At 40.8% G+C, this 12,514-nt stretch overlaps 1 protein-coding gene across 4 annotated transcripts in view; it reads left to right on the forward strand.

Annotated features, from left to right (window-relative positions):
• The window catches only part of DPYD (dihydropyrimidine dehydrogenase), an 833,908-nt gene that overhangs the window by 702,344 nt on the left and 119,050 nt on the right, over positions 1 to 12,514 (forward strand). For all 4 annotated transcript variants that reach the window (XM_060232210.1, XM_060232211.1, XM_060232213.1 and 1 more), the window contains one exon: positions 7,472 to 7,614. In XM_060232210.1, coding sequence (XP_060088193.1) covers positions 7,472 to 7,614 — 143 coding nt within the window. The remainder of the gene's footprint in view (positions 1 to 7,471; positions 7,615 to 12,514) is intronic.

The raw sequence follows: 12,514 nt of genomic DNA on the forward strand, positions 1-12,514 counted from the left end.
TATACAAGATTAACCTTTCAGACAAGTGATGCTGAAAATATTAGGGACTCTAATTTAGTAAAATCAATTAAAATTTATTAAGAAAAATATAGGCTTCCATACAGGATAAAATACTCATAAAATCACACATTCAGTCCTAGGATGGATGGATGGATGGATGGATAGATAGATAGATAGAGAGCGAGAGAGATGGATAGATGGATAGATAGATGATAGATAGATAGATAGATAGATAGATAGATAGATAGATAGATAGATAGATAGATAGATGAACACATGGGTAGACAAACAGGGTGATATTTACCTATCGTAGTCTTCAAGGAAGGCTCCAATAGCGACAAGCGAGGAAGTGGGAGAAGGGCCCGAAACTGATCAGGAATCGGGGATGGATCTATGCAGCGGAAGTTGGGATACTGCTAGAAGCACACCTGAGGGTAGCTAGTCCACAGATTATAAGGACTCTCTTGAGCCCTCGGGGGATGGGAGGTATGAGGGAGGAGAAAGGGGAGGGTCTGTAGTGACCATAAGGGCTGGACTACTGCAGTAGCCAATAGAAAGTTCATTGGTGGCACCTAATTGGGTGCTTGCTCTTGAACAATGGACTGGCCTGGATCCTGGATACCTGAGAGAACTTTCAGGTTGAAATGGGCCAGGGGGAGGCTCCAAAGTGACAGTTGGGGAGAATAATAGAAGTGATTACTGGGTGGGGAGATGCTTAAGACTATTGGACTTATCTAAAAGGGTGACAATAGAGAGTCAAATCATGGCCTAGGTAACACCCAGTTTACACAAAGGAGCTTGGCTGTGGCTGAAGATGGTCTTCCTCTTCTTCTGTCTTCTTCTGGGCTCCAGTCTTTGTCTAGAGTTCCGTTAAACAAAGAAAATGGCGGTTGGACCATTAACCACTCCTGGGGTGGGTAGGTTGCTTGTAGGCCAAAGGTGACATCTGGTGTGTAAGTGAGCCATCCGCTTCGATGGAATGGAGTCACGCCTGGTAGGAAGATGGCTGCGTGTGGTGTTAGCCCTCCACGGTGGATTCCATGGTCAGCGCTTCATAACTGTTCGCCTGGATAGCTCCTGGCGGTGCAGTCTCTTCCGCTGCATGGCTGGTATACTGAACGGCGAAAAACCGTCCCTTCTTCTGGTAGGCACTCTTGTACCGGTCTAGAGTGCTTTCATGGCGTTATGGCTGCTTGTACTACATAAGTCCCTTTTGCCCCTGGATAGGTTTACCCACACTCTCTGGCCAGACGTGTGTGAGTCACTTCTCCAGGTGCTCTGGCAACCAAGCTGGTAATCACGATGTTCTGTAAGGGGGCTTTTCCTCACAGCTACTGGACTCAAACTTTGTTTTGCTGCTTCAGGCCAACACAGCTACCAACCTGAATCCACATTTGGGACTGTAACCTTGTGTCTTTCACTGCAGTTTTTACTGCTATATGACTGTTTCCAACACCAAAGCCAGTTGAGAATTCTAAGTGCCCTGTGTCTTTTTCCTGACTGCTTGTCTGGGTTCATGGTTGTAGGAATATATGAGGCATGGGTTCTAGTCCTGCCTCTTCCTTTTTAAAAAAAAAAAAACCCTTCTGATTGGCTTTTGCTAGCCAAAAGATAAACTTTGTGTTATACCGTTTTCTCCCTGGTGACATTCAAACCTCTTACTCCTGTTTGTTGCTTTTCTTCATTGAGGTATTAAGAAGACAGGAATGCCTTCTATGAATGTATAGTTGTGTGTGAGCTTTTCTTTTTTTTGTGTGTATGCATTCCTGTTACCTTGGGGAAAACAAAAACCTGGTTGCATGGGATATTTGCTCAATCCTTGAACCCTTGTTTTGAAGAGACTATGGGCATTCTGGGCTCTGGGGGGGGGGGGGGATGTTTCCTTTTTCAACTGAGTCTTGGACATTTCACAGTGATCTATTTGGAGTGTACACAGTTCCCTCCTTGTCAAAGGGGTATATATTTTCAAGAGAGATTCAAACTTGCATCTGAAAAATTCTCAAGAGTGTGGTAGCTACAGTGTTCTTACAAGACAAGTGCTCTTGCACAGCCTTATGAGTAGTGTAAAGTATTTCCCTAAGTTCTTGTCAATTAAGAATGGCTTTTAACATTTTATTTAAAATAAACTATGCAATTAAAAGGAGTGAAATGCAGACTTTTTAAAGTTAGGGTAGTGGAGAAATAAAATATTATTTTTCTAGGATTGCCAGATATAAATGCCGTGCTGGCAGGGGGTAGGAGTGGGAGGGAATTTCCTGGGAGTCGGGCTGAGTGCTGCTGCGATGCTCTTGTTTTGGGGTAAAAGTCAGCCTCAAATCACTTCTGTGTGACATCAGCCCACCACGTTTATTTCCATCAGTGGCACTGTTAGGGGGTGGGGTTTCCTCCTGCTGCCCTAGCCAGTGGTGGGCAAAAGCCCATAAAACTAGGGGATCCCTCACTCCCAACTGGGAAATGGCAACTCTAATACTTCTTATTAAAGAAGGAAACATTTATGTGTGCTTGTCTGTGGAAAATGTAAGAAGAAATATTGGAGGGAGGACCGCCTACTACTGCATGGCACCATCCTGGTGTAACAACTTGTTTGGTAACTGCATGACTATAATTCTGAACAAGCAGCTATTTCTGTAGGTAGATGTGTGGCTCACTGGGGGATGTTAAAATCAATGGGAGGGAATGAAGCAAAAGGGAAGTCAGGCTGAGTTAGCTTCAGCTCTGTTTATTGTTAACAAAAGTGCAACAAATATTATTAATCCATCTTGTGTTATACCAATAGCTTTTCCATAACTTCTGTTCATGTTTATTTAGTACAAAACGTGTACCTCTTTGATGCAAATTCTTATTTTCAGAGAGCTTGAGGTTTTGTTTGCATCACTCAATAGTTGCTTTGCCTGCTCAGCAAATTCTCCAGTTTGCCTTTCAGAGACTGAGCCCATAAACAAAGAGTAACTGTCAAATACAAAACATAAATTGTAGTACATGACATTAGGTGCTTTCAAAGGGGGATAGGTTCTTTTGGGACTTTTATTCTAGTACTACTGTGACTATATTTGTGTGTGTGTGTTCCAGGATGAATGGTTATTTGAATGTTCTTGCCATATGGACTTACCATACTTTTCAAAGCTTTTGTAGGAATAGACTAGGTACAATCCTGACATATCTCAAAGACGATTCTGATCATGATTTAACACACACACACACACAAAAGGACATATGAGTTGTTTGTTCACCCAGCATATGAAACATCTTTTACTTTGCAATCTCGCCTCATTTATGTCTGGGCTAGCTTCCATTTACCTGATGTACAGGGCCCCTGGATAATCAAAACAAGCTTTGTAAAATTTCACCATTTAGAGTTGCCAGGTCTGTGTTGAAAAATACCTGGAGACTGGAGGTGGATCCTGGAGAGGGCAATACTATAGTACAATACTATAGACTCCACCCTTTCAAGCAGCCATTTTCTCCAGGGAATCTAAGGTTGCCAGGTCCAACTCAAGAAATATCTGGGGACTTTGGGGGTGGAGCCTGGAACAAGAGTGTGACAAGAACAATTGAACTCTAAAGGGAATTCTGACCATCACATTTAAAGGGACCACAGCCCTTTTAAATGCTTTCCCTCTATTTGGAATAATGAAGGATAGGGATACATTCTTTGGGGGCTAATAGAATTGGACCTTCTAGTCCAATCTTTTCAAAACTTGGAGGGTGTTTTGAGGAGAGGCACTGGATGCTATACTGAAAATTTGGTGCCTCTACCTCAAACAACACCCCCCCCCCCGAGCCCCAGATACCCGTGAATCAATTCTCTATTATACCCTATGGGAATTGGTCTCCATAGGGAATAATGGAGTGACCAGCAGACATTTTCCTCACGCCCCCCCCCCACTTTCTGATGATCCTGAAACAGGGGGGAGGGCCTCCAAACTGGGGAATCCCCTGCCTCCACCTGGGAATTGCAAATAAGAGATAGGAACACGGTGAGGTTGAGGACTTGGAGATAACTGTGCCAAAAGTCAGTTTACATTCAGTACACAGTTATCTTCTGGTCCCCATCTGGGGATTGGCAACCCTTAGGGGATCTGATCTCTGCCAGCTGGAGATCTCTATGCCCCACCTGGAGGCTGGCAATGCTACTATCATTTGACATCTGATATATCTTGGGATATCAGCTTAGATTTGTCTGCCAGGAATCTATCTCCTAACTCAGTGGTCTTCAGTCTATGGGTTGAGACCTCAGGTTGGTGGCAGAGCCCCACATGCTAACTTAACAATTCCCTTTAGAGTTTTTTGGTTGTTGTTCCGTTTTGGAACCTGCTGCATGTGCTCATGTGTAGAGAGTAAGATGTTGATCCGTGTAATCTCCTTACATGCACACTTAGAGGAGCAGAAGAAAAGTGAGGCAAAGGAGATAATTCCTTTTTTTTTTAACACAGGCAGGTTAAGGATCCATGGATCCCCTGTTTCCTGTCACATGACTCCCCTCCATGATGTTGTTACTCCTTGTCGCATGCTTGCAGGCATGCTGTGGTCTGGGAATTAAAGTGAGTTCCAGATCTAGAAAGCTTGAAGAGCAGGGTCTGGATGGGTGTTCTGCTTAATTAGGTATTTTATTCTATAGGTTTTGCTATTCTGAGAAGAAATTCTCATGTGTTTATTATTATTTCTTTGGCCATTGCTTACCTTTTTTCTTTGCAAATCTAGAATGAGACTTAGCTTGTCATCATCTTCCAAGTTTATTCCATGTGATGCTAAATGTAATAATGTTTTTCCAGCATTTATCTCTGGTAGTATTTAATACATTAAATGTATGGCAGGCATTGACACATCCCGTATTTCTCCACTCCTTCATACAACAACCAGTGAATTGGAATACTGAATGGAATGATGTCATGCTTCACATTTCCTTTTTGAGATGTCACAAGATATATATGCAAGAGATGCAGCTTGCCACGTCTCCATAATGCCTAAATCACTGGTTTTTAAATGTACAGCTTACTTTTAAAAGATTGAGAGGTTTTTGTCTTGCACAGTTGGAGGGGAGTGTCTTATATCCAGAATATCATGATTCTGGTTTAGTCATTTTTCATGATTGGACTATAGACTTAAAAGCTGTACTCGGAATGTGAAAGAGCAAGGTCCTGCCAATATAACTTTAACAGAACTCTGTGTGTTCCTCTTAGTCTCATTAAGATTGATTTTGCAAAGTGAACTGTAAATATCAAGCTATCCATTAATGCCCAATTGGAGTTCTTTGTCCCCTCTCTTTTCTCATTGTGATGTTCTGTTTTGCTATGATCTTTACTTAAGCATTTTAAGGTCTTTTTATAAAAATCCCCAACTTTGGTCAAATGTCTTCTAGTGTTCCTGAAGAACTCTATCGCGGCAGTTTTTCCCCCTGCAGCTTAGAGTTAAGTGCTTAATTAAATGGCATTTTTCTTCCTCTTTGGCTTCAGTAGCTACTTTGACTATGTGAGGTGTAATTTCACTGCACCATCATGCCTATGCCTAGTAAATTATCTCAGCATTCCTAGTAACTAACTCAGATGGTTCTCTGTCCCTTGAAGACATGTGCTGTTACAGCACACCTATCAGGCAGCTTGAATGCTGGTTCTGGAGCAGATGTTGGTGGGATGCAAGTTCAGTGTTGAAGATGGAAGAAATGCCAGAATAGGTAAATAATGAGGAGGAATCTGTGCTGAAGCAGCTGAAGGTGGCATAACCCTAGAGGATAATTCATATGCTGAATCAGGAGCAGATGTCAACAGAGACAGTTTGCCTGTGTATTTGGATGCTGATTCAGTAGCAACCAGCATTGATGGGATAGGCTTGTCAGACATCCTGTTTATAAAGACCAATGTTGACTGTAAAAAATGGTGGGTTGTTAGAGGGAGGTGACATTTTGCTACAGGCAATAAGCACAGAAGAAACATCTTTCAAAAAATGACAACACAACAGATTTTTCCATGTTCTATTGAAAAACCATATCAGCAAACAGATTTCAGCTTTAAAAACTGCAGTTTAATGTCCTCCAATATGGGAGTCACCTTAGTGTGGCCATACTGCTTATTTGCTATGCCAAGATGGCACAATAAGTCTTTTGTAGTGCAGAGGAGAGGCGGAGTTTGGTAGGCTGCTTGCCTGCCTGAGAAAGGCTTTTCCTCCAAATTGCTGTTGAATGTTTTGTGCATTTGTACATCTGCTGGATTTTGACTTCAGAGTTTCACGGATGGGATGAAGTCTCTGGGTAAATGCAATGTGGAGTAAAGCTGTTTAAACACATAAAGCAAGCTTCTGGGTCAGTTGACTTGAACAGCCTGCTCTATCTGGCTGCCTTATCCCACCTTTGGTTTCATGAATATGAGGTCATGAAAGTTATTGAATGCTATTTGTTTGCAAGGCCATGTGAAACCAAAAGCATTGGTGGTACAGGAGATACTGATTCAATGCATTCCTTGTGTGAAATTATTATTTAATTAAGCTGACACTGGTTAGTGTGATTGCTGAAAGTGGTCCACTCTTAAGGAGGGCCATGTCTCCTGCTATAGAAATACAGGCTGGGGTGGGGTGCCATTGCAGCACACAATGTTGTTGCTTTTGGTCATGTAGGTAACAAAAAAAAAGCTGGAGTGGGTAGAGAAAAAAATTAAAAGTTTTATATAGAAATATAAATTTCAATTACAAAAAAAGATAAAATTATATCCCAGCAACGTTAACCAAATTACCTAGAGGGACCTTCCCCTGGTGTAACCTTTTTAGTAAAATCTTATTTGTATACATGGGCTTGTCACACATTTACAAGCACCTTTCCTATGACTGGGTACAATTAGAAATAGCATAACATTTATGTAAACCAAACCAAATGCATTTCGGCCGTGTGTTTTTCCTCAGTGGTTTAAACTTGTACAATACACATCATACAGTGTTTTTGTTAAATTTACAATAAGCCTAACCAAAGTACAGAACATCCTAAAAAAGACTGGCGGGGCGGGGTTTGGGCAGTTCAAGAATATGTACTAAGCAAACTTGTTGCAGTTAAAACATTTTTGTTTTTTCTCCCCCCCCCCCCCCAAAAAAAAAGCCATCATAATTAGGATTGTCATATCCCCTGGAGATAATACCACTTTGGAAAGTGGATTCTATGGCATTATACCCATCAAAGTCCTTTCCCTTCCCAAATCACACCCTCATCAGACTCCATCCCAAAATCTCCATGTATTTCCCAGGTATGAAGCTGGCAGTGGCAACCCTAATCACAGTCACAAATTCAGACAGAAAAATGGAGAGGGGGTTAGCTGCCGACCTTATTTGAGTGTAAGACATCATGGGAAGACTATGCTGCTAAAGGAGATCTTGTGGGAAAGTTTCAATACAAAGAGGGTATAACAAATAGGCTTTTCCAAAATTGGGGAGAGGCATGGGAGAAGACTTAAGCATCCCTTCCCAAGTAACACTCTCTGTTTATTTTGTACAGGAAATGCCATCAGACCCATTGCCCTACGAGCTGTTTCTGCTATAGCTTCTGCTATTCCAGGGTTTCCCATTCTAGCAACAGGAGGAATTGAGTCAGCTGAAAGTGGCCTGCAGTTTCTTCACAGTGGTGCTTCTGTTTTACAGGTATTGTTTTTGCACTTTCAAAAATTGTGTGTTTATGACAAGCATGCTTTACCATAAAACTAAGCATTTTACCTTGAAGCAGGAAGAGGGGAAAGCCCAGTATATATTTTCCTGATCCCTTTCACCAGTTCCTGGAGCACAGTCATTATGAATAAAGCTGGACCAAAATGGAGAGAAAAGTATCGCAGAAAATTGTAGTTCTTAATAAACTAGCAGTGAAACAGAATCCCACTCCCATTTCAGCGTTAATTTGTGGGGCTTGCAAAAGGGAGCAGAAATATTCCCCATTCCAAATGATGGCAAAGTAGCTCTTCTCTTACCAGGTTTTGGTTCATGATATTATCACACAGCCAAATCTGATAATGCTAAGTGGAACCATGATATCATCATGTGAGCTGTATCAACTGTTCCCAGCCTTTTTGATATGGTGACCCACAAGTCCAAATTTATTTGGTATGATGACCCATCCAGGACTGGCTGAAGATTTTTTGGCACTTTATACAAACTATGATCTTGGCACCCATCTAGTTCAGCAATCTATTTTCCACAGAAGCTAACCAGATGGGGATTTATTTATTTTTTTTAGAAACTAACATTGCACATAAGATGCAGTTTCCCCCACTACGAACTCCAAGAAAATAGCATTCTCTCATACACAACCTTTGCATATGGAGATTTTCATTCCAACCTTTGACCGCCTTCTCCTTCTACCTCTAATGCCCCCTAAATTTCAAAGAAACTCATGCTAGTAACCATCAGGGCATGTTTTACTTGATCGACATATATATGCAATGGGGAAAAAAATTCCTGATATATGACATGGAATATACTGTTTCCAGGGCCAGATCTTGGTTTCCAAAATACAAAAGAGAGCAATGAATAGGGCAGAGGTGGCCACTAGGGAGAGCTGGCCCACTATCCAGTTTCAGAGGCTTTCCCCTGATCTACAGATTGGGAAACACAGGACTATATGATTCCCAGTTCCTTAGATTTGGTACCCAGTAATAAGAACAAAAAAATTAAATGGCATCAATGCCAGGAGGGACAGCAAAAAGCAAGAAAACAGCATGAACAAATAAAGTTTTATAGGATCTTTCTGAGAAGAGAAACTTTCTCCTTTAAACTTGTGGGTTTTGTACTGATAATATTTGCACATGAAATCTCAGCAGACCACTTTATCAAAATAAACATGTCAGTTATGTTGACCAAGAACCCCTTGAATGGAAATTCTAGGTGAATGTGGCATGGAAAGTTGTCACGTTAAATAATAACAGGGATGGCCAGAATATCTTGTATTGAATAACCTGAATATCAATCATTGTTGTAAAAGACACTACATTTTTATCTGATGAGTAATAGTTGTGAAATTGTCATTTGGTGAGGTCAAAGTATCATTTGAAAGGTTAATTGATGGAAATTGGGTGTAATTTAGTATAATCCAGGAATTTATGTTAAAGGACAATCCAGGATTTATGTTAAATCCTTTGTTAGTCTGTTTTGGCAACCATGATCTCATATACTACCGTGTGCAGCATTTGTGTATCATACAGCTCTTCATGAAAGGTACCATTTTAACATGCAGTGAAGGACTGCATTTTAAGAATCATTATATTTCCATTTTGATAGGTAAGGAAGTAAGTATCCCTGTAGATAGAAAGTTAGCTCATGAAGATGAGAGTTACACTATAATCTTTCATATTGATATGCTAGTTTACACTGCGGATATTTTATTTTATTTTTTTTGCATAAAGGAGCAAGAGTTGCAAATCAGATTAATCCATTCTCTGTAGCTGCATTTCACTTCCAAAATTAAGATTTTTTTCCCCCATTAAAACAGTTTTCTTTGTTATACAAACTGAAATTCTCTTTTGCTACCTGGTGCAACAGTGATATTATGATATCTCCTATACATCTTTGGAGTGGAGTTTATCATTTGATGATTTTATAGTGTTTGCAATCCAGTTAACTCTTGTCTGCCTCTGCTTTTTGTTTATTTGATTTGTTTTGTTTTGAGGTCAGGGTTTCAGCCCTTCCTCCAAGGACTAAAACCTATGGAACTACAAATTGTCATCAGTTTCCCATAAATAATATGTTTGCTCTTTATCAGAGATAGTATGGTCAGTTACATCGGCTGATGATGTAGCATGAGAAGTTGGAATGTGGATAGTAGTAGACTTTTTTTTATCCCTTGAGGACATCCAGGCCATCATTCTCAGTTATTACATGTCTTTAGAGAAGGACTAGTAGTTACTGCACCAATCCTGTGTTTCTTAAGAGAGATCATATGGCCACCCAGAAGACAATGGGTTGGATCATCTCTCCTCTTGAGGATGGATAGCTAGCTGTCCACAGGCATGAATCTTGTTGCTTTCTATAAATCATACAAAATATATTTCATCAATTCATTCAAAATATTTTTGTCCAGCCCTTCCCAAAGAACAGCAGCCCTTAGTACTGTTGTAAAATAATAAATGCACACTTTGAAATTAAAACACAACCCAGGTTTTACCACAAGCTTAAAATCTTCATCAACAGCCAATTCATACAAATCTCCAAGATGGGAAATAGTCCTGATTGACCAGGAATACAATTTCAGCTTAATAAAAAGATCCCTGAAGTCCTATAGCACACAGCTTCACTGGGGTCCCAGCACTCTGTTTCTGCCAGACTGTTCCATTAGCAAGTAGCAGTAGTTGAGAATGGCCAGATTCTAGTGAATTGTCAGCCAGACTTGCCAAGAAGGTAGCATTATTAACAGAAATTGATGGCAGGTGCACAAGTCTATAGCAGGAAAGACAGTCCTCTGAGTATGTGGATCCCCAGATCATGAAAGGTTGTAAAGATAATCATGAGCATCTTGAACTGAACCTATCAGCTCACAGATGAGAGAAGAAATTGAAAGTGCGCTCATGTGCATGCATCTTTCTATTTCAGATGCGTTCATCTTATGTCTGTGGTTCTAAAAAAGGAAATTGGAAGTTGTTTATAGCTTTAGGACTGTAGGTTTCTTTCTCATTCTAGACATGATCCCCAGTTTCAGACTGTGACTTTACCAAGCCCTAGTTGTAATGCATGAACATCTGGAGTCACGGGAAAACTTAAACTACATATTAAGTTGCAAACTGACGTAACCATTGTGATATATCAGGATGGGTAGCTGTGTTAATCTGTCTGTAGCAGCAGAAAAGAATGAATTCCAGCAGTACCTTAAAGACTAACAAAATTTGTGGTAGGGTGTGAGCTTTTGTGATCTAAAGTAGTGAGCAGTGACTCACAGAAGCCTGCCACAAGTTTTGTTAGTCTTTAAAGTGCTACTGGACTCTTGCTCTTTTCTACTGGCAAACATTTCTATTTTTCAAGGGACTCATGAATTAATATAAGGTCCATACATAATTTAATTCTGAAATGTTTACCCACCCTGAGTACAAAGGACCCAGGTGACAAACATTTCAGAGTCTCTCCAGTTCTGTGGAGGCACCATGGACAGGATCAGTTCTTCATGTCATTTCCCATGCTCTGGTAGCCTTCTGGCTCTGCGACTTGTGAGGGAGCTGGAAAGTATGAACCATACTGGGAGACAACTAAGAATGATTTTGGTGGAAGACTCAGGATTAACTAGAGCATACTATAAAGGCCACTTCTTTGTATATAAAATCTCTCTCATCCATTCTGAGTTGGAGGCCAACTTGAGAGTAGATCAGAAGCATCTGCTTGTCCTTTTGCTTTTGCCTATGGATGCTGACAGGGTCCTCAGAAGTGTGAAAGCCATCACTTGTGTTCTTCTTGACCACTGGAGTAGCTGACTTCTTTTAGAAGCTCACCCTGGATTCTGAAATCATTCTGGAATTGGAACCATTGGTTAAAACTGGTAATGCCTCACTAGCTGATGGGCTCTTCCTAGATCTTTGAAGGAGGCAGTTATTACACCTTTGTTTTTAAAGCATGTATTAGCTAATGATGAGGCGGGCAATTATAGTTCAGTTGCCAGTTTATTTTTACAGGGGATGGTTAGACTAAGTGATGGTAGAGCAGCTCTAGGGCTTTTTGGATAACACACCAGCCCTTGAACCATTACAGTCTGGCTTCAGGACTTGGTTTGGAACCAAAACAGCTTTTGTTGCACTGGTGGGTGATCTTTGTTTAAAGTTAGACAGAGCAGAGTCATTCATCCCTGTTAATCCTGTTAGATATATCAGTGGTCTTTGACAATATTACTGCTCCAGCAAATGGAATATAGATTTGGTGTTAAGGAAGTAGTCCTTTAGTGGTTTCAGCCTTCAGTTCCCCCTGGCCTCCAGAGGGGGATGAAGGGTAGGGTTGAAAGATCCAGGTTGGGAAACTTCTGGAGATTAGGCAGTAGAACCTGGGGAGGAGAGGGACCTCAGTGGGCTACAGTGCCTTAGAGTCTACCCTTCAAAGCATCCATTTTCTCCAGGGGAACTGATCCCTGTAGTTTGGAGATGAGCTGTAATTTCAGGGGATCCCCAGGTCTCACCTGGAGGCTGGTATCCCTATCAGTGGTCCAAGTGTGTTCCATGGTGTAGCATCATTTTAACTGAAGTATCTGCTTCAAGCCTGGCATTCTGCCTCTCCTTGGCTCTATACACTGGAATGCAACAGACATTCATATAATTCCCTTGCCAGAAATAAAATTATTTTTTGTGCAGTAGCACATGGGTTTCCACAGTCTTCACCTGTTTAATTTTTTTTTATTTAAAAAGAGTAATGGATGAGATTTCATTTCTATTCTAAGAAGCTTTTCTTTTTCATTTTTGCCATCCTGAATCTGGAGCAGTATTTATATCTGCAGAAAAGTGTGATCAACAAGGGAATATTCCATTGATTTCATTTATGACTGCTAATTAGAACTGAACCTAGACCAAAGGAGTATATAACTTCC

Source organism: Heteronotia binoei, chromosome 2, assembly GCF_032191835.1.
Source record: "Heteronotia binoei isolate CCM8104 ecotype False Entrance Well chromosome 2, APGP_CSIRO_Hbin_v1, whole genome shotgun sequence".
Lineage (NCBI taxonomy): Eukaryota > Metazoa > Chordata > Lepidosauria > Squamata > Gekkonidae > Heteronotia > Heteronotia binoei.